General features: G+C 42.3%; 3 protein-coding genes across 3 annotated transcripts; all 3 read right to left on the bottom strand.

Annotated features, from left to right (window-relative positions):
* Positions 1 to 382: 382 nt before the first annotated feature.
* c8g (complement component 8, gamma polypeptide) lies at positions 383 to 4,185 on the bottom strand. The gene is made up of 7 exons (XM_061666666.1): positions 4,003 to 4,185; positions 2,402 to 2,547; positions 1,465 to 1,535; positions 1,272 to 1,379; positions 1,058 to 1,162; positions 862 to 897; positions 383 to 402 (listed from the first exon to the last, which is right to left on the bottom strand). The coding sequence occupies exons 1-7, from the start codon at positions 4,183 to 4,185 to the stop codon at positions 383 to 385; spliced, it is 669 nt and encodes a 222-aa protein (XP_061522650.1).
* A 968-nt stretch (positions 4,186 to 5,153) lies between these two features.
* Positions 5,154 to 12,443, bottom strand: LOC133396494 (armadillo repeat-containing protein 3-like). Its single transcript, XM_061666401.1, has 17 exons — positions 12,336 to 12,443; positions 11,934 to 12,052; positions 11,728 to 11,845; positions 11,513 to 11,635; positions 11,271 to 11,339; positions 11,014 to 11,186; positions 10,108 to 10,302; positions 9,795 to 10,011; positions 9,532 to 9,684; positions 9,332 to 9,440; positions 8,931 to 9,180; positions 7,698 to 7,834; positions 7,037 to 7,205; positions 6,838 to 6,932; positions 6,612 to 6,767; positions 6,345 to 6,507; positions 5,154 to 6,268 (listed from the first exon to the last, which is right to left on the bottom strand). The coding sequence occupies exons 1-17, from the start codon at positions 12,439 to 12,441 to the stop codon at positions 6,080 to 6,082; spliced, it is 2,541 nt and encodes an 846-aa protein (XP_061522385.1). The 5' UTR covers positions 12,442 to 12,443; the 3' UTR covers positions 5,154 to 6,079.
* Positions 12,444 to 13,793: 1,350 nt separating this feature from the next.
* On the bottom strand, positions 13,794 to 20,757 carry LOC133396487 (armadillo repeat-containing protein 3-like). The gene is made up of 16 exons (XM_061666392.1): positions 19,994 to 20,757; positions 19,798 to 19,915; positions 19,585 to 19,710; positions 18,562 to 18,630; positions 18,294 to 18,466; positions 17,998 to 18,192; positions 17,399 to 17,618; positions 17,144 to 17,296; positions 16,971 to 17,079; positions 16,304 to 16,553; positions 15,441 to 15,577; positions 15,071 to 15,239; positions 14,911 to 15,002; positions 14,630 to 14,794; positions 14,293 to 14,455; positions 13,794 to 14,171 (listed from the first exon to the last, which is right to left on the bottom strand). The coding sequence occupies exons 1-16, from the start codon at positions 20,048 to 20,050 to the stop codon at positions 13,965 to 13,967; spliced, it is 2,403 nt and encodes an 800-aa protein (XP_061522376.1). The 5' UTR covers positions 20,051 to 20,757; the 3' UTR covers positions 13,794 to 13,964.
* Between the last annotated feature and the right edge of the window lie 524 nt (positions 20,758 to 21,281).

Consider the following 21,281-nt stretch of genomic DNA (forward strand, 5'->3'; position numbering starts at 1 on the left):
AAAGAAATCAGCGTGAAATGCTGTAAAATCATGACAGGAAAAAATAAACTGTGAAACTCTGTTAAATTTGCTGTCATACTTTTTAAAGTACTTAACCATTCACGAATTGAAAGCCCAACAGGGCATTGACTGTCCAAATAAAAACTCGGGAATTCCCGAGTTACGCTATAGTTGCACAATTCTAGCTGAGTGTCACTCGTGAGTAACATCGATGCTATTATTGTTTTATTCTATTATTTTTTCGGTAGTGTAGTTCGTGAGAATGCCATTATCTTTGCATCGCGTTGTCACGGGTTAGCGCATTTATTTTAAGTTCAGTGAAGCCGAGAACTACTGATCAGGACGACAAATGGCCGCACAGCCGGGTGCGTGTTCTGCTGGTTCAGCATGTGGGGACGCAGTCTGTAACACAAAGGGAGACAGGTTAAATTCCATTCTGTGCTGATATATTCATCAGCAGATCTTGAATAACATGTCGACTAAAGTGAAATTGACGATTGTTACACAATGCAAGCTAACGCGTCAGGAAACTGTGACGTGTTTTGGGGGAGGGAAGGAGGTCAGCACAGCAGGCTAGCGCTCTGCCAATCAACCGACTGACTTAGATAACAATGCAATATAGGAGAATACTTTGAACAAAGATCTTTTTAGACAGGCCTTCACAAAAAGCTACATTTCACATTTCTTTTGTCATCCACAATCAATGCATTGCCCAAAAAAATCCCTGTTTATCAGATTTTTTGGAAATGTAATACGAAGTGGAAACAAAATCTTTGCTAAAATGATCTGGGGGGGGGGGGGAATGCATCTCTCGCAGGTCTCGAATGTCACGTTGTTTTACAAATAAATAGGACAACTTACTGATTTTGTGATGCTGGTCGACATCCCCACAGTGACCTAAAAAAGGAAATTGTATCTTCTTAAATGGCAGCGGCATCGATGCTACGGTCGCTATTTTTAACTATCCCTTTTTTTTTTTTGAAGTCTGCGGTCATGAGACATAAAACAATAGACACCTTTGACATTGGGTCAAATTTGAGCATGTGGACGGACATACTGTAGGTCGGGAAGGGGAAGAGAAATGCCAGCCCCAAAGCTTGTTTTTCAGCAAGTTGCTCAAACTTGGTTAACATCGGTTCCGATAGATTGTCAACTGACCTGCCTGAATATAAGGCGCACACACAAAAAAAAAAAAACAGCATTAAAAAGAACACGACAGTAAGAGTACTACTTATTGTCTTTTAATTGTAAAATTGGGTGGCGGAGCTCACCGTAGAGTTTTATGGTGATTTTGCCTTGTTTCTGATAATACATGATGGCGTACGAGTTGTAGTCTGTCTCTCCGATCACAATGTCAGTGTTCAGCTCGGGTCGGGATCCTAGCGGAGGGAACAACGTTTGATCCGGGATTTGATACTGGTACCGTAATGTGTCACTTTCACGATAAGGGAATTCAGGAAAGACCTGGAAGTGTCAACCGTCCTGGGGTCGGGGTTAGATTGTACATCTGCAATATCTCCCAACACTGATGATTACTGAATGATGACAAAGGCAGTTGGGTCAGATTGCATGGCTTTTGTTTGGACAGCTTGACTCACAGAACTGATAAGTGTTTCTCCCCCCGCACACCTCCGAAGAAAATCGATTGCTTTGTTGCATGGCAAACAAGGGCTCGACACCCAGTGGCTACAAATGGAACTTTTCGTCAGCTAGGAAATAAGATTGAATCATTAATATTGCTAAGATGTTTTTCCTGAATTCATAGTGTGCTGCTTTTTTGTCTTGAATCATATTTGTGTTCATGTACAGTACATATCAATGTTTAGTTTGTATATTGGCTGATATATCTTCTTTAATAGAAACCAATAACATTTAAAAAAAAAAAAAGGTTGTAAATATACTTCATTAATCTGGCTATAATGATCCTTCCATCCATCCATTCCATTTTCCGAACCGCTTATCCTCACGAGGGTCCCAGGTGACTTCGGGTGAGAGGCGGGGTGCACCCTGAACCGGTCGGCAGCCAATCGTAGGGCACATACGAACAAACAACCATTCGCATTCCCATTCACACTGGGGGCAATTTAGAATCTTCAATCAACCTCGCACGCGTGTTTTCGGGATGTGGGAGGAAACCGGCGCGCCCGGAGAAAAGCCACGCAGGCACGGGGAGAACATGCAAACTCCATCCGGGCGGGGCCGGGGATTGAACCCCGGTCCTCGGAACTGTGAGGCAGACGCTCTAACCGGTCGTCCGCCGTGCCGCCAGCTTCAATCATATTAATATATGATTATGTATAATCATATAGCCACAGCGGCTGGTGAGCAAAAAAAAAGTTAATGTCAAGCCCTGATGACAAATAATACTTTTTACATGGTTTATTCCTCTCGCTGTACTTACTGACGTGTTTTAGTGCTAACCAACACTGATTGGTCAGAGGTGGGGGGGAATGTGAGAGTCATGACTGTTGGTTCCACTTTGGTTCCATGATTGATTAGGTAGGAGCATTTGGAGGCAGTGTTGAGCAAGTACCATCTCCCTGTCATCTGAAACACACAAGCAAAAAAAAAACAATTCTATATATATATATATCAGAATCAGAATCAGAATCAGAATCATCTTTATTTGCCAAGTATGTCCAAAACACACAAGGAATTTGTCTCCGGTAGTTGGAGCCGCTCTAGTACAACAAACAGTCAATTTACAGAACACTTTGGGGACATAAAGACATTGACAAAAAACAATTGTGCAAAAAGATGCAGAGTCCTCTAGCATATATATATATTAGAAAGCTGTGCATGTGTGTACAAAGATCCCTGAATTGTGATGTGGATGTGCTAACCAGTCTTTATTTTTATTCAATTCCTCTTTGACAGTCAAAACTGATGATGATTGTGTTCATAAAGTTTGGTTTTTAATATACAACTCCTGTATTGCTGGTAAGTGTGCATTGAAAAAAAAGGAAACATGGAAAAAAAAAAAAAAAAAAATGTCGAAAAATGAGCAGTCCTTCGTCCGCTATTACGGTGAGAGATTTGTCTCAAAATTATTTACGCCAATATATCCGCGATTAACACTGTGTTACATTTGTCTCAAAAATAAATGCACGGGCCCTCTGATCCACAAAGCCACCTTCAACAATTCACAAGCAGAACTGAATATTTACAAATGTTAAGTCGCGATAAATGCACACGAAAGAAATGTAACACTCTGCACCCTATGCTTGTTTGGAATGCTGAAATTATAATCTAATACAATTATTTTCTTTAAATGAAACATTTCAATTTCATGCCTCGCTGTAAATTTACATTGCAGTTAAATAAGAAATTGGGGGGGAACTAGACCATCAATATTTATTTGAAAATGTACTTCATTTTTTTAACTATTGGAATAAAAAAAAAAAAAAAAAAACATGAAACAAATGACAGCTTTGTTACAACTTTTTTTTTTTAATGTACTGATAGATCACATCAAAAGGAGTTAAGATCCAGTTTAAAGTCGCACACGTCCGCAAAATGTTCTTTTGCACGTTGTGATCGATGTGTTGAGTTCAAAAGAAAACTCCCCACGCACCCGATTGACACGGGTTACGCAAGCTTGTTTTTTTTTTTTGCCTGACCCCATGTTGACCCCTGACTAAGCAAATGTGCACATTTGAGCCACTGGCTTCTTTCAAAGTTGTTTTGTTTCCCACTACTGGTATTCCAATTGAAGGTTTACCAGCTGCCAAGCTGGAATAGCTCGTAAATGTCACTTTTATGTGCAGGATTGAACTGATTTACAATTGTTTTTTTTGTTTGTTTGCTCAACTGAGGCATTTGAGTCGTGAAAATTGGGGAGGATTAATGATAATAGGTCAAGTCATGACAAAAGTATGAGCATTTGCAATATTAATCAAAACACGACCTTGGGTCTATTCGCCGGATTCGATTTGTTCACAGTGTATACCCTCACAATCTTTACCATTTGAATGTCCAATCTCTGTTTGAGCAGGACCATACCTGTTGGATGTCTACATTCTTCTGAGGTGGCGTCAGATCTATAGGGTCGACCTTGGGCTTCTTGCGAGGTGGTCTTTTGGGTCTGGGTCGACTCTTTGCACCGCCTACAGCCTCGCTGGCGCCCCAGAGACACACAAACATCAACAATGCCAGGGTTAGCGTGCACTTCCATACTCCTGCCATCTTCTTCTTCTTTGGTTTTATTGCCTCCGTTGTCCCCTTCCCTGGTCTTCCCGGTGGTGTGCGCACAAAAAGAATATCACACATAATGCAAGAGACAAACAGTGTGGCAAAAAAAGGAGGACATGTTAGGTTAAAGATTAACTGGGATGTGATCCTGCTGTGTGCAGTTCTTGACACTAGAATGCAGCATTAACCCCAATACTGAATTTCATGTTATTAGATTCGAGTCAAATATAGATCCTAGGGAGCGACGTGTGCATTTATTAATCCAATGAATTGGCAAACTTCGTACAACTGCAGGGTAAAAAAAACAGTTAACAAAACAGTTCATGTTGCAATCAGAATATTAACCAGCACATCCAAAAGTATTTTTTTTTCATTCAAAGTACCCAAAAAAATCTCAAACATCCCCAATGCAAGTATGAATGTGTATATGATAAATCTATGACAGTTTGTTAACTAATGAGAGAATGAACATATTTCAAAACAAAATCGACCTCACAGATTGAACCAAAATTCCCTCCCGAGTTGTCTGGGAATGACAAATGAAAAGCAACGGTGACATGCAAGTGCAGATAAAATATCAAAGCAACGGTGACATGCAAGTGCAGATAAAATATCAGTTTTCTTCAGCGTTGTCAGGTTTGTTGTCGTCCGTAGGTTTTGAAGTCGAGGGCCGCGCGCTGTTAACGCACGACCGCTGACCAATCGGATCTGGCCCATCCTCAAATACATGACCCGAGTGGGCGTAGAGCACACAAAAAGGCATCCTTAATGTGATAAAAGATTCAATTTACCTGGACTGAAGGAGGCCGAGATGCTCCGTGGTAACAATGACACGTGACGACACGTGACACGCTTGCTGTCTGCGATCTTCATGAGTGCACAGGCCCTGCCGATCCTGCTTGTTAACTAGGTAGCCGTTTGCCCCCCCCCAAAAAAAAAAAGTCCGACTTGCTGCAATCGAGGTCAAAATGGACGAGATTCACTACTTTTAATTGCTGGCCAATGTCCAAAGCCAATGGAGCAGGTTCAGGGACAGACAACATTTTAAATATGGTGACGACTGGCAGAAAGACATAACTGACAGTTCAGATTCTCTGTATGACCTTTGGTAATAGGCCCCGTTTTCTGGACTGTACTTATTCACGATATTTTCTATTTATATCCTTCATGATAATTGTATGCTCAAATTTGCTTTGTAGTAGCAGGTGAAGTAGCTGGGGGGGAAAAAAATCATTCTTGGCTACGACACAAAGTGCTTTATAGATTTACACTTTGCCAACATGTTTGGGCACCCTAGAAAAACAAAAAGTACATTCTTACAATGCAATAGTTGTCATGCTTCGATTTCTCTCGCTGGCATTTTGAATCCACTGGGCCTACTGTAGATTCTGAAAGTTTACCGTGATACATTTTTCAACATATTTTTTTATTTGTATTTTTTCGGAGGGGTTTTGGGGAGTGATTTTAGCATTTTAGCAATATAAACCTTTATATAATCAAAATTGTTATGCAAATGTGTGGTACTGTCGGTAGTATTTTACACTAGTTTGACTACCCAATTTTTGTGTAACAAACCTTGGCCCAGATTACACAACACCTGATTTGAGAATGCTTATCTCCAAAAAACAAAATTGAATAACAGCGTTTCCTGGTTTCACGGAAAAACAATACATAAGCATAGGCAACTCACAGCATCTCATTTTACGAGATGCTGTAGCTAATACATCAATCATATCTTGTTATTGAGTCTTGATTTTATAGATCTTGTCATGCGCCTGCTTAGAAAATGCTATTACACACGGGGCTTACTGCAGTTCCAGTAAAAGAAAAGGAAAAAAAATGGCTAACGCAATACATCCGACAGTACTTCTAAAATCCATATTTCGCTCTATATACTGTGATAGCGAAATGCGGCAGGGGTACGGGTTCTCAGGAAGCTTCCGGGCTGGTGCATGAGGTCCACAATGTAGCGGCACGGCAGCGAAGAGTGTTCATTGCGCAGGAGTACTTCGTTCCAAGCTCGATTGTAGTCACCTCTCACCAGAGTACAACTCAGGCCAATGCAATCAGCCAAGTACTGTATAAAGGGGGCGCGGAAAGGCGTGAAGAAGCATTTGAACGAGGGCATTTGGTGAGTGCGGAGGAGCGCTTACCTTGAAAAGAAGTGCCCTGTGGCAGTAGAATCCCTTGCTGATCATGCCAATCGGGACCACGTTACACTGCACTTTACATTTGAGCAGGCAGATGTGAAGGAGCCATCCAAACGTGTGCAAATCTTCTTTCTCAATTGCTCCACCCATGACGTCGCTGACTTGCCTGTTTGAAATCCCAACGATTGCAAACATTTGCATCTATAGAATGCTGTAGTTGTAATTGCGACCTTGAACAATCAAAAAAGAAATATAATACGAAATAGTTACCTGGCCAAGGCGACATATTGTTCCTGTTCATCATTCAAAAGGGCGATGGATTCTTTGACCTCTTTAACTAAAAACCTCAGAGCGACATCATTGATCACCTTCCAGTATCTCTCGGTTTGGTACCCTTCCTCCACACTCTTCTGATGTAGAAAGACCCTAGAGTAAACATATAACAACTGAGTTCGGAAAGTTTCTCCGTACAATATATGGTGAGGTGTGTACATACTCGATTGCTGCATTTACAACCACGATAGGCAGGCGTTGGTTCACTGGCTCCATGGAAAGTTCCGCTAAAGTCAAAACTTTCTGCCCAAAACATAACTGAAAGACACAGGTGGTAAGGTTCCAAAGCATCAAATCGTGACCATTTCATTTTTGTGTCCCAAATGTAAAAGCTACAGAATAAACGCAAACATTGCACACACCTTCCCAGCATCGTAGAAGCCGTCAGTGAGGGTATCAGTTGTGGCCAAATGATCTGTCAAGCCATATTTGAGAGACGGGCTGGATTGCATTAGACTGTTTAGCGCAAACTCGCTGAATCTGCTCTTACTATTGTCTGCCTGGTTGATTTCATTAAGCATTTCCAGGGCACTAAAAAAAAAAAAAAAGCACACACACAAACATGGCATAGATGATACAGGTTGTTTTTTTTCGGTTCCTGTCTCAATTTAACACACATGACCAGGTAAAACTGAAAACTAATCAAATATGTTCCTCAATTTGTTTGTCAATTCCCCATGCACGGCAGCGAGGCCTTCTTCTCTGCTGATCTGAGCACGATCAGAAGCACTGACAACCAATACATTTTCAACCTAAGTGCTGATATTGGTTCCATGAAATTGTAATCATTTATTCCCAACTGACTACTTTTGTTTTTTTTTTTTTATTGAGTAGCACTGGCTACACTTCTTCAAGTACTATATATTTCAAGTACTGTATGTAGATGTTTGAATTTTGTCCAATCAGATTCCAGCCATCCCGATCTAATCTGCTCAGAACCTTCAGACTTGTAGCCCAAAAGATTTGTTACTGCGACACCGAAATTATTTTAACTGAGAGTATGTAGTTGTTCGAGCACCTCACCCAAATTTGCACATCTCCATAGAGGTGGGCTCATCCTTGGCACAAACGCTGATTGCCATGCATGCGGAACGCAACACCTCCATGTGAGTGGAACGCAGCAAATTGACCAATGGTTCAAGACCACCAGCGCTCTGCAGCTATGATGGAAAAGACTCGGATTATTAGAAGCCCGTTTACGCCATGGTATAATCAATAATACGATAATATTAGTTTGTAAGTAAGTATAACAATATACATATACAGTGGGAGGTCCATAGTCGAACGGCGACAAAGTTTGGAGTGAACAAAATATGCCTCAAAAGTCAAACTAAACTTTAAAGGTTGCACAGACCTCAGAATATCTCATGAGACCTCAGCTCGCAGAACATCTCGGGATTAAGGCAGAGCACCCTATTTTCGTGGACAGTGTAAATCCTGTTGGGGCGCGAGGCGCAACTGTGCACCAGTTAGACCGGTGTTGGTAATTTCGTAGAAAAAGGCAGCCCGGCGGATCTCAAGGTGGGCTGCTGCCCCACTGTGGGTGAGTTTACATCCGGCTTCATTCGTCGCCAAGCGAAGCAGCTCCTCTCATTCCCTTTAAATCTGGCCCAAATGACAGCCTCGACAGAGACATCTATGTGCAGAAGACGACGAAGCGTAATAACAGCGATTCGTGAATGGGTGGAGCATCGTCACTGCTCTGGCTGGTGTTGCGACAACAATGCGAAGGAGTATATAGAACGAGCTGGTGATACCCCCCGACAGCGGAGCTCAGTATCTGTCTGCCTGTGCCTTAATCAAATTCACCCAAATCGTATTAGACCAGACAGAGTCGACCTTGTGCCTGAACTTAGACGTGGTCTGTGAAGGCGTAGATTTAGTCGAATGTACTCTTTTCCATCAAATAGTCGCTCCACCAGGCCCAGCTTTAAGGACACTCCCTCACTGCGCCCAGCTTGGCACAAACACACACGGCAAGTCTTGCGCTTGCATGAAAATCCGGATACACCAGCATTTGTGCTCCACAGATGCCCCATCGAAGAAACGTGAGCCCAGAGAGTTTCTGTTTTCCACAATATTCCCTCGATTTTCTTTCATTTTTCTTTAATTCAACACTGGTTAACCTCTCTTTAAACTGAATTTTTAACTCTTTGAAACTTTCTAAACAACCAACCGTATGTAATGGACATTTTTCAACTTTGAAGGGTTCACTGTACATGGGAGCAAAGTTAGTTGACCCACATAAACACCAACCTCTGCCCTGGCACTGGCGTCAAACGCCAGTTCACAGATGCACAACGTAGCATTGATCAGGACCTGAGAGTCTGTTGATCTTAAGGGCTCCACCAGCGCAGGTACGGCCCCCAGAGATAACACGTCACATCGAATGGCTTCCTCACCCGCTATCCTGCAAAGTATGGCTGCAGCATTGGCCACTATTCTGGGACAGCTGTCACGGAGACGCTGCACAAGGATTTTGTGTCCTCCTTCTTCATATATTGTCCTTTGGATGCAACAGAGGTAAACGGCAACAACGCAGATCTTGTCAACAAACGTGCACACGCAAAGTCCGATTTTCATCTCAAATGTGTTGTACATAAACCGGAGACATGTGCATAAACTCTAAACGTAGATTGTTCTTGTGTCTCTCTTACATAGAGTTTTGCTTGTGTCCAGCTGTAAGGTCGGCGAGGGCCTGCATTGCTTCCCCTCTCACCAGCAAATTCCCACTGCTCAGTAAACGTGTCAAAGCAGGCAAACCGCCTGAATAAAAATGTTTAAAAAAAAATCCACTCAATTGAACTACTTATTTGTTACATCGGGAAGGCTAATATGACATATCTTGTGTCAATACCTAAATCTCTAAAGCGTTCTTTGCTGGATAGGAAGGAGCTCATCCCGGCCATAGCTTGGCAAACAAATGTTTTCACACAATCGCTGTTCCCAGAGAGAAGATCAACCAGAATTTCCTCCACTTTGAAATCATGGAGAACTTTGTGATTGTCAGCTGCACACACAAATATGCAGGAATATACACAAGCACACAAAGTGAAAAACAAGACTTGGTAGGACTACTAACTAGTAACGTGTTACTTCAATGTATTGTTCTACGCTTACAGTTCTGAGCAGCTGTGGAGATGCATTCAACAGCCCTGGACTGGACCTCATTAGTATTGCATTTTACAGGTGACCCGGTTTCAGACAATTTACGGGCAACAACAAGCTCCAACAGTGTAGCGAGTCCTCCTCCATTCCGTACCAGATGGAAATTGTCACTGTCACTCACACAATTAACAAGAACCTGCAAAGCCTCAACATGGAGGTCGCAGAAATCCTGTGAGAAAAAGCATTGAGAGCTAAGCATTTCACGATAATATTTCAAAAGTGTTGGCACGAAGATGTGCGACCGGGAGGTTAACAAAATACCAACCACATTTTTGATGATACTGATGAGCTTATCAAATCCCTGCTCTTTCCTTATCGCGCTGTGTGACTCTTTATCAGCCGTGACTTTCTGCAATGTTTTCAAAGCCAACTGCTGAATGACAGCGTAGTCGGAATTAAGCAGCTCCAGAAGGGAAGGGATCCCGCCCAACTCGAGTAAATGCGGGCAGAATTGACTGTTCTTCACAGGACAAAAAGAAGAAATGAAAGGAACTTTGCTGCTATTTCAATCATGAAGTTGCACACAGTTGGAACCTACAAATTCTGGAAAAACATGCCTCGACCATGCATGGTATCACTATACAAACACCTGACTGTTCCCTTGGCATAATCCGTCTGTCGGGTGCCCTCAACAAGGGAATAGCTTGAATTTTTCTTGGTTTTATTTGACACCGATTACCTTTTATTTTTACTTGTGTGTCTGTTACAAATGTTCAAATGTTACTTCAAGTTAAACCAAAGTTTCTAGCACCACTACAACCTCCCAAAAATGCATCTTCCTGGAAATGGTTCGTGTTATTTGGGCTCGTGTCTCTGTTGGGCTGAGCCCCGCGGACACGCCCACGGTCCTGCAGCCCGAGGGCGGGCCTTACTTTTCTGGATTTCAGTTTTGTTTTTCGTGCATGGTGATGTTTCGAGTCATTCAAATTCGGCAGACTTTTTAAAAAAAACACTCTTCTCTGTCAAATTGACAAGACCGTTTTTGGGGCCTTTTTTGGCCATCTTTAAGCGTGCCCTGTGTAATGAGTGAGGTTTTGTGTGACGCTTTGAGCTCGGAGCAGATAACTTCAGTTTTCTTGTTGTTGATGTTTTGAAATTACAAGCAGCGTGGACCAATTTTACAGAACTTTGGAGGTTCCACTGCTCTTATGCCTCAGATATTGGTACTCACTTGAATCAAGTTGTATATGGTCTCCAGAGAGTTCTTCTGAACATCTGGTTCTGAACTGGAAAGTAGCTTGATTAATGCCGGCAGGCCTTTGTTGTCAAAGATCTGAACCTTACAACTGGGAGCCAGGGACAGATAGGATAGGCACAGCGTTCCATACTCTTGAATAACCGAATCTTTTAGGAGGAAAATGTACAGTATGAATGATCAAGTGCAAAGTACCGAATAACCGCAGATGTGTAATATTTCAGTGAACTCACCGTCGAGGGAGAGTTTATCAATCATCGGTGGAATGACATCCATTTGTTGTAGGGCATTCCCTACGGCACCTTGGAGCGACAACAGAAATTAATCTCCTCGCTGCGTTAAGCACGCCTATAAATGAGCTACTTCATCAACGACTCCGCAAAAAGAGAAGCCGTGCAACCTGACAGCAGTCGGCTGACGAATGCCTACGACTCGTAATAACTAATGTTGCCTTAACGACAGCGTTGCGACATACTGTGGGAAGCCACGGCGCCCAAAATCATAAATGCATTGCGCCTGACCAGCTCGTTGGTGTGCGCGATGAGTTGAGCGAGGCGCTGCAATGCTCCCAGTTCCATGAGATAAACCTTGTTCGCATCTGACCAAAAAAAAAAGACAAGAAAGTTCCTCTGAGTGCAGGGGTTGCAGTGGAAGTGGAATCGACCGTGGAGCGGAAAGGATGTTGCGCACCTTCCTCTGCAAAGTCGAAGATTGCTTCACATGCTGTGACTACAATGTCCTCTTCGGGCGAGCTCAGCAGGAGAACTGCGGTTGCTGTCGTTTTGACGTCGACGCGAAGTGGTTCGAACTGTGCGACAATTGAGATATTGTATGACAAAAAACATTTTTGACTTTGTTTTTGTTTTTTGTTTTTTTTGTGCAGACACGGATCTCACCGTCTCCTTGCAAGGAGTTGAGCACTTGGACTTTCTTTCTTTCTTGTCTTTCTTGTCCATGGCGAAGGTGTTTGCACAGCAGCCCCGCTTTTGTACAACCTCATGAATATATTGCCGGCCTGCGAGTACACAAAGGTCACGGAGTTCGGGGGCATTTTAGGTTTCTTTGCATCAACAAACATCGACGGTTACGGAGGCATTCAAAAACGGAGCTTCCGTTTCGACGACAGCGCGAAGACGACATTCTCTTGCTGGGCTTCGTTATCCACTGCGACGTCACTCGAGTGTGACGCGTTAACGTGACGTCATCGCGTCGCGTCACTGACACCTGCTCTTCGAGTGACCTAATGACAAAGAAAAACAAACGAAACGTAAGTTCCACGATTATCTCTTGGCACTTACCCCCAATTTGAGTCCTCGTTTTGGGGGAACCCCGTCGATTATGAATATGGCGGCATTCCCGATAACGATTGGCACAATTCTTAATACAAATGAGCGACCATTTCATTTACACGGCTCTTCAAGCGGAATAAGTAAGGCCAAACATTGGTTTCCCCGGGCGACCGCCCTCAGCAGGGACCGTCAACAAAGTCAAGGAGCGAAACGTGTCAAACAGTAAACAAAATATGATTTAAAAATAAAATACATTGCTACTGGACGTGTCTGAAAGTGTCAATCTACAGTCAAAGGAACCATATCACCTTTTTGGTACAGGGCTTTTCAGTAAGCTAGGGGGAAACAAGAATCATGCGCAACGTGTCACTTTGGTTCAACTGTTTATTTTGCAAATCCAAAAGGTTAATCTAAAGCACACCCATAAATTGGGGTTTGAAATATTTTCTTCTGCGCTCAAAACATTCGAAATAAATAGAGGCATCCCATCTAAATTTGGGTTACATTTACATTTCTGACATTTCAGCAGCCTGCATTAAGCGTGACAGGCTGATTTGTTAAGACAATAGAATGAACTCCTCGACATTCAACCGTTGAGGCAACTTTGCTTTCATTTCAAGTTTAAAAAGTTAGCCACTGCATAATAGAATACTCACACATTAAAGGCACATGACATAGAGTAGAGAGGGAGAATGTATTTGCAAATTGATACAAGACATGTTGAAGAAATGATGACATACATCTGGCAGTTATGGTTCCTACACTCCAGTCTCTATAGCATATACAACCCATATTCCGATGAAGTTGGGACGTTGTGTTAAAAATAAATAAAAACAGAACACAATGATTTGTAAATCGTGTTCAACCGATATTTAATGGAATACACTCGAAAGACAAGATAGTTAATGTTCAAACTGATAAACTTGATTGTTTTTAGCAAATAATCATTAACTTGGAATTTGATGGCCCAAAAAAGCAGGGACAGGTGGCAAAAAAGAATGAGAAAGTGGAGGAAAGCTCATCAAACACGTGTTTGGAACGTCCCACAGGTGAACAGGCTCGTTTGGGAACAGGTGGGTGCCGTGATTGGGGAGAAAAGGAGCTTCCCTGAATTCACAAGTCATTCACAAGCAAAGATGGGGCGAGGTTCACCTCTTTGTGAACAAGTGCGTGAGAAAATAGTCCAACGGTTTAAGGACAATGTTCCTCAACGTACAATTGCAAGGAATTGAGGGTTTTCATCAGCTACGGTCCATAATATCATCAAAAGGTTCAGAGAATCTGGAGAAATCACTGCATGTAAGCGGCGAGGCCCAAAACCAACATTGAATGCCCGTGACCTTCGAACCCTCAGGCGGCTAGACAGAAGATTTCATGGTATCTATCTAAATACAAAACAACAAACAAATACCACTGATATCTTTTATCGCAAATTAGATTTCTTGTGTTTATCATATTAAAGTTTGTTTATCCCAGATTCAGTGTTTCAGCATATGATAAAGTTGAATGCTAACATTTCTGCAGAAAAGGGCAACGTGCACATCGCAGTGATTTTTCATTCAATATTGAGTTCGGCCCACGACGTTGTGCCAATTTTAAATTTTGGCCCACCGTGAAATGGAGTTTGGCACCCCTCCTCTACAGGCTTTCATATTCGATAGCAGCAGTGCTATCAGCCGCCAGGAAGGTTCCAGGCTGGTGCATGAGGTCAACAATGTAGCAACATGGCTGTGAAAGGTTTTCATTGCAACAGGGCTCTCCCTTGTAGAGGAGTACTTCATTCCAAGCACGATTGTAGTCACCTCTCACCAGAGTACACCTCAGGCCAATGCTGTCAGCCAAGTACTGCATGAGAAAAAAAAAAAAAAAAAAACGGGGTCATAATTAGAAGACATCGGATGAGTGTTGCGAGGCAGCATCCATGAATAAAATAGATATGATTTTGTATGGTGCTAAGTGTTTGTACCTTGAAAAGAAGTGCCCTATGGCAATGGAATCCTTTGCTAATCATGCCAATAGGGATTACATTACACTGCAGCTTATACCTGAGCTCCTCAAGGTGCTGCAGCCATGCAAATGTGTCTCGCTCTTCCTTTCCAATGGCTCCACCCATGATTTCGGAGACAAACCTGATACTCGAAGAGATGACCACAAATTGCATTCGCATTGAAAAAAGATGTAGTGTTTCTTTCCATCCCTGCATTGTGTTCACTGTACGCTACTTTCTGCACATCAACACACACATACAGTAGGTGCAAAGGCCTTCTTGTCGGTATAATGTGCCAGTGGTATTAGCCGGTCACCTGGCCAAAGCAACATATTGTTCTTGTTCTTCAATCAACGGCTCAATGGAGTCTTTGACCTCTTTCACTAGAAGCGGCAATGAGATGTCCTCCATCAGTATGCGATTTCTCTCTTCACTACACTCTGACTGGGCCTCATCTTTCTGTTGCACTTCATCACTCGTCCTAAATCGTAAGAATGTAAATCACAGAACAGTTTTGGAGCATATGTCTGAGCCGAACTGTACTGGACTGGAATATGGATGAGACAGACATGCGCGATTGTGATTTGGAACTCATACTCGATTGCGTTGACAACAATGACAGGCCGCCGTCGGTTTACTGGTTCCATGCACAGGTCCTCTAAGGTCAAACCCTTCTGACAAAAACCAACCTGATAGAGATAATATTGCACTTAATATCGTCACACATTTCTTTTCCCTCGACTGTAATCGAACACACCTTCCCAGCGTCGTAGAGGCCATCTATGATGACATCAGTAGTGGCCAAATAACCCAGTAGACCATATTTGAGAGACAGGTTGTATTTGAGCAGACTGATCAAGGCAAACTCCGTGAACTTGTTCCTACGATTTATTGACTGGGTGATTTCTTGAAGGATTTCCAAGGCTCTGAAACACACAAACATAACAGGATCTTCAGCAAGCACCTTTCATGGAATCATTGATAAGACTGTGCTACACTGCCCTCTACTGTCAGTTTAAAAAAATAATAATAATAAATAAAACATCCCTATGATATGCTATTCATAGTTATTGTGTGACACGCCAAGGTCGTGTATATTTTGTATCACTGCGAGCTCAGCATCTCACCCGAATTTACACATCTCCAATGCAGTGGGCTCATCCTTTGCACAAACACTGATTGCCATACATGTGCAGCGCAACACCTCCATATGACTGGAACGCAGCAAACGGACCAATGGTTCGAGACCATCAGCCCCTCGCAGCTATGTTGAAAGAGACTTTAATATTAGGTTCCTTCATGTATTGTAATTATTTTATACACTGTTGCCCATAAAGTCTGAATCATTTGGTTTTCAGTGACAATCCTTTGTTTATTTGTATCGGTATTTTGTCACTTTTGACAAGGTGCAGGTGGTTACATTATGTGTCCCAATTACCCAGGAGAAATGATGTAATTCATGCGTAAGATTTGTTTGGCACAATAAAAGACAAGGCAGACGTTTTATTCCAACTTCATGAGCAACTGTTGTATTTTGAACACTGTATGGGATAATTAGGACTTTAAAAAAATATATGGCTCCAAACAAAAACAAAAAAACACAATGTATAGAATGGGAAACTACCTTGTTATATACATATTCCAGACACATCATTAAGTACACTTATACAATCTCAACGGGGGCCAGATCAAACCTGCCTGCCTTTAATATAATAATGCTCAGTTATTAGCACTAAAGGTCATGTTTAAAAAAACATATAGATATGTTTGTGTTATTTGTGCAGGTGTTATTAAATGTTGTCCTTTCTGTGTCCAATGTTTAATGTTACACGTCTCATCTTAAAAGCAGTGACCAGAATACGGTAGTAGGAAGAGCTCTCAATCCGAAGCAGAGTCTCGGTCGACAGCCCAGATGTTTGATACTGTTATTGTCTCTGTATCTCACCGTATGTAGTATTGTATGACTTGCATTGGATGTCATTGGACTAACTTTTGCTCTGGCGTCTTCCTCAAATGCCAGCTCGCAGATGCAGAGCAAGGCATTGATCAGGGCCTGTGTGTCTGCTGATTTCAAAGGCTCCACCAGCGCTGGCACGACTCCCTCGGATACCACCTTACACCGGACGGCTTCCTGTCCTGCCATCCTGCCGAGTATGGTTATCGAATTTGCCAACACTTTAGGACAAGTGTCTTGTAGCCTCTGCACGAGCACCTTAGGTCCTCCTGCGTAAAATACTTCCCTGGTGGTGCCATAACAATATAAAGAACAGTCCCGTTAATGCAAATATACTGTGCTAATCTTCATGCTTGTTTGCATTTTGTGTGTGACTGCCTAAATGTACGAATTTGGAGCAAACTAGTACAGTGGGGAGAAAGAAACGTGCACAATATGAAAAAAAAGATGTCTTTAATCTGTGGTCTTTGTATAGTAAATAATCAATGAATTTACAGTATTGTTAAACAGTAACTGCAACCACAAGTGACGTGAGCTATAATCATTGCTACAGTATTTGTAAATAAAAGGCAAATACTAATTTTGTTTCACTTCACTGAGTAAATGAATGCTGCATTATTACAACTACTGAACTTATTCATAGAACTGGATGTTACGTGTATATTCTGTTGATGGGTGGGTCGTCATCTTGTCTAGCGCTTACATAGTATTGAGCTGGTCTCCAGATGTGAGGTTGGCAAGACCCTGGGTAGCATGCTCAATGATCTCGGGGCACTTACTCTTCAGTAACCGAACCACGATAGGTATGCCGCCTGTATCGAAGAAATCAATCAAATGTGCACTTGCGGATGTCGGTGGTCAATTTGGTGTGAATACCTAAATCCCTGAAGAGGTCTTTGCTGGGCAAGAAGGAGCTCAAGGCGGCAAAGGCTCGGCAGCCATACGCTTTCACATTATCGCTGCCCCCAGACAGAAGATCTACCAGAACCTTCTCAATCTTCTGCTCGTGCAGAAATGGGTGAAGGCCAGCTGTACACATACAGTGATATGTGAAAACTAAGATAACTGGCACTCTAACAAAACACGCAACTAAGTACAGTGTGCCCTTTCAAACACACGTTTCGTGCTTACGGTTCTGAGCAGCACACGCAATGCACTTAACAGCAATGGCCTGCATTTCAATATTGCCGTTTTTAAGCAAAACTGCCTGGCTCTCAGACACTTTGGGGGTGAGAAGAAGGTCCATCAGCGTGGAAAGGCCTCCTCCATTTTGTATCATCCGGAAACTCTCGAGGTCACTCATACAATTAGAAAGAATCAGCAGGGTCTCCATATGAAGGTCAATTAAATCCTGTGAGATATCAAAAAATACTCTCAGTTGTATCCCCCTCCCCAAGTGGTGATTTACAAATAAATTATATGCACAAAACTATTGGGACACCAGGCCTTTACGCCTTCAGAAGTTACGGCAAGAATGACTTTTGTGACTTTTGTGCTTCTTTTGGTGGTCTCGCAGGTTTGCACTCTTCTGGCAAACTGGCAAGATTTTCGAGTGTTTCTGTCCCCAAAATGTTCCACTGTAATTGTCAGAAATTTCTCGGAAAGGTGAAGAATGGAAATTCTGTGAAGATCTATCTAAGAGGGCCACCCCAGCTCCTGTCAATGGTGTCTCCGTACTTTGATTCATATAGCATATTTCACACGTTGTTAAAAGTTACACACTTACCAACCTTATTATTGAGGATCTCGATTAGCTCATCAAATACCCGTTCTTCTCTGAAGGCGCTTTGTGATTCTTTACTAATAGCGATTGTCTGCAGTGTGTTTAAAGCCAATTGCTGAATGGCATTGAAGTCTGACTTCAGCAGTGTGAGGAGTTGACGTAGCCCGTGTAACTCGATGACAGCCGGGCAAATTTGTGTGTCCTACATAGACACAAGATCATTACATCTTTTAAAGCAGTTACATATTTTGAGCATGTTGATATACAATCTTTGACTCCTTCTTTCTATGTGATTTGGATCACCTGAACCAAGTTGTAGATGGTATCCAGAGAGTTCTTCTGAACATCTGGGTCAGAACTAGAGAGGAGGTTGATTAACAGTGGTAGACCATTGTTGTCAATGATCTGCACTTTACAGCAGGACTCCACGGACAGACAGGACAGGCACAGGGTGCCAAACTCTTGGACAACAGTGTCTTATTGAGAGGGAAAACATCATAAACAATACAGTACATTTCATATACAGGTGAGTGGGAGAATACTCCTTTATCATTGGAGTATAAACACTTACCGTCAAGCGATAGTTTGTCAATGATCGATGGAATAACATCCATGTTTTGTAGGGCAGTCCTGGCTGCACCTTTAAGTGAAGACACATTTGAAATTAAAGGCCTTTTCACATTGCACTTAGGACACGAAGGTGCGCCGTCGACCGACCCATTCATTGTGAATGTGCTACCGTGGCGCAACGACGCAACGCCATGCCGCAGTGGCTGGCGGCGTACAGGGTTGGCGTTTGCTACCGTGCAGCCAGACAGGACTGGGGGGTGGAAAAGCGCCCCAATTTAAAACAATAATAATTATCAATTTGCGTATGCGAAATGATTGTATATTGTGTAACGGCATGACATGTCTCTAAAATATTTATTTCTAAATGCAAATAACAAGAGGCAATGAGTATGCCGCAGTAGAATGTAGTGTTGTTTATTTTGCCACTCCCGTGCCCCACACACTCACAGTACGCAAGCGTGGAAGGACACTCTTGGAAGAAGTTACAGAGACACAAGGTAATCTTGGGGGTAAGGCGCAGTGTTAGGGGGACACTGCCAGCCCCCCCCCCCGCCGCCCCATCCATAAATAAGGGAATCCGCGGGTGCTGATCCTCGAATATGCAGGGGTCCACTGCTTTCAGCGTATTCACAGGGACACAACACAGACACGCACACAGACTCACGACGTCTAACAGCTGAGGGGAGGTTTTTATTTTTCCCGATTTTGGACCCTCAATTGATGTACTTTGATTTTTTATTATTATTATTATTCATTCTAATTTGGCAGGCTTTTTAACAACACTCTTCTCTGTGGCGTGTCAAATTATTAAGACATTCTTATTCTCACTTTACAAGGACTTTACATTTGTGTTATTTTAAAATAAAATACATCATCCTTATTGTAAAAGTAAAAGCAAGCACACGCTTTCTATGGTAACAGTATAGGTAAGTAAAATTGGCTGGCCAGCCCCAATTTCTGGCTCCGTGAAAACCAAGTGCAGCGTGTTCATACGCAGTGAGCCACATTTGCGTGTTTGACGTACTGTTGGTAGCCATGACACCTAGTCCAATGAAGGCATTGCGTCTGATCTTGTTGTTGGAGTGAGCGATGAGCTGACTGAGAGGCCCCAACGCCCCATGCTCCGTCAGATAAACCTTGCTCAAATCTCCTGGGAGAGACAAGACACAAACCAGATTCAGGCTGGCAGACGGACGAACACTGTAGCTTAACCCCTCCCCCCCCCCCCCCCCCTCACCTTCTTCCGCAAATTCGTAGATCGCTTGACATGCTTTTATTAAAACGTCCTCTTCGGGAGCGCTCAGGAGAAGAACTGCAGTTGCTGGTGTTTTGAACGCGACGCGACGTGCTTGAATCTGGGAGGTGACAGGGAGGTGATGCTGCAGCCTCCAGCGGCAAGTGACGGAGCAAAACTGGACGAAGACGTGGCTCACCGTGTCCTTGTGCAGAGACTCGTGACTTGTCCCGTTTTTCCTATCTCTCCTTCCCATTCTGTCACCTGCAAATGCAACAGAGGTCACGTGTCGGTTTCACATTTACGGAGTTTATCATATGGATTCGATATACTTCAGAATCAGAATCATGTTTCAAGCTGTCCCTTGGTTTAAGTGTTCACGTCGAGGACGTAGTCCAAACACCACCATGACAACAAAGTGGGCGTGACGTAACCTAGGTTACTACTGGGACAACGTTGCTACGAGGTGACGATCCATTTTGTAAAATCAGCTTGCTTGATTGAATACAACAAAATGTCATTTGTACACTTCGAAAATAAAAATGGACTTAATAGCATGCTATTGCATGCATGTAAAAACATAAAATAAATGGTGTATTTTCTACAAAAAGGCAGAAAATCTTACACACCAATGATCTGGTCTATTTCATACAGTATTTTGTTTTCTCAATAGTCCTGTAATTGTTATGTTTATTTAGCCGTTTTCCCTTCAATTGGTTGAATTGATGTATCATAGGTTTATTCATGTACCTCATGAAATCATTGTCTAATTGATTTATGGTGAATAATCAAATAAAAATGGTGGTAAAATGAACAAATGTACACATACTGTACATGTAATATATTTTTTATGTATAGTGTTAAATGATTGGTTAATTAATTATACTGTAAGTACAATTTTGAATGACAACGAATGATTATTTTCCTATTAAAATGAACTACATAGAGATTTGAACGTTTTTAAACCTGATCTACGAATGGACTGTGTTTAAAAAAAAAAAAAAAAAGAAAAAGACAAATCTTCCATGGCTCCTAATCGCACAGGTTTGCCCATCCCAGGAGTTTAAACATTGTAGTCAATCAGTTGGACCACAAGAGAGTCTATGTTCGCTACATTACAACAATGTGCGAAATGTTGAAAATATTCAGGAGTTTCACTGCACAAAGACCAAGACTTCGAACATAATTGCCCCGTATGTGTTTTAACGAGTTGTCAACGATGCACTTTAACCTCATTCGGCGTTGCTTTACAAAAAAGAAAAAGAAAATCACATTGTATTCATAATGTGTGGCAGTGGTATGCAAAAAAATAAATAAATAAATAAATAAAGAAAAAAATATGCCCACAAAAATATCAGTTAACCAAATGAATGATATTTACGATCAGTATATGATCGATGTGTAAATGTAGTAGAAGCGGAATGTCGGAATGCAGGGAGAAACCGGCCAGTGGGGGGCTGCAGCGAATCAGCACGCAGCCCCCGCAA

The sequence above is a fragment of the Phycodurus eques genome, chromosome 21 (genome assembly GCF_024500275.1).
Source record: "Phycodurus eques isolate BA_2022a chromosome 21, UOR_Pequ_1.1, whole genome shotgun sequence".
NCBI lineage: Eukaryota > Metazoa > Chordata > Actinopteri > Syngnathiformes > Syngnathidae > Phycodurus > Phycodurus eques.

What these genes read in the sequence shown, in the direction of transcription:
- c8g (XM_061666666.1), bottom strand. Translation starts at nt 4,185, where the DNA reads ATGGCAGGAGTATGGAAGTGCACGCTAACCCTGGCATTGTTGATGTTT. An exon ending in AGAATGTAGACATCCAACAG is followed by an intron (nt 2,548 to 4,002) that starts GTATGGTCCTGC and finishes TGTGTGTTTCAG; the next exon opens with ATGACAGGGAGATGGTACTT. An exon ending in CGACCAGCATCACAAAATCA is followed by an intron (nt 403 to 861) that starts GTAAGTTGTCCT and finishes TTTGTGTTACAG; the next exon opens with ACTGCGTCCCCACATGCTGA.
- LOC133396494 (XM_061666401.1), bottom strand. Translation starts at nt 12,441, where the DNA reads ATGAAATGGTCGCTCATTTGTATTAAGAATTGTGCCAATCGTTATCGG. An exon ending in AACGAGGACTCAAATTGGGG is followed by an intron (nt 12,053 to 12,335) that starts GTAAGTGCCAAG and finishes GTGTACTCGCAG; the next exon opens with GCCGGCAATATATTCATGAG. An exon ending in AGAACGCTTTAGAGATTTAG is followed by an intron (nt 9,441 to 9,531) that starts GTATTGACACAA and finishes ATTTTTATTCAG; the next exon opens with GCGGTTTGCCTGCTTTGACA.
- LOC133396487 (XM_061666392.1), bottom strand. Translation starts at nt 20,050, where the DNA reads ATGGGAAGGAGAGATAGGAAAAACGGGACAAGTCACGAGTCTCTGCAC. An exon ending in AGTCTCTGCACAAGGACACG is followed by an intron (nt 19,916 to 19,993) that starts GTGAGCCACGTC and finishes GTCACCTCCCAG; the next exon opens with ATTCAAGCACGTCGCGTCGC. An exon ending in GCCTCTACGACGCTGGGAAG is followed by an intron (nt 15,003 to 15,070) that starts GTGTGTTCGATT and finishes TATCTCTATCAG; the next exon opens with GTTGGTTTTTGTCAGAAGGG.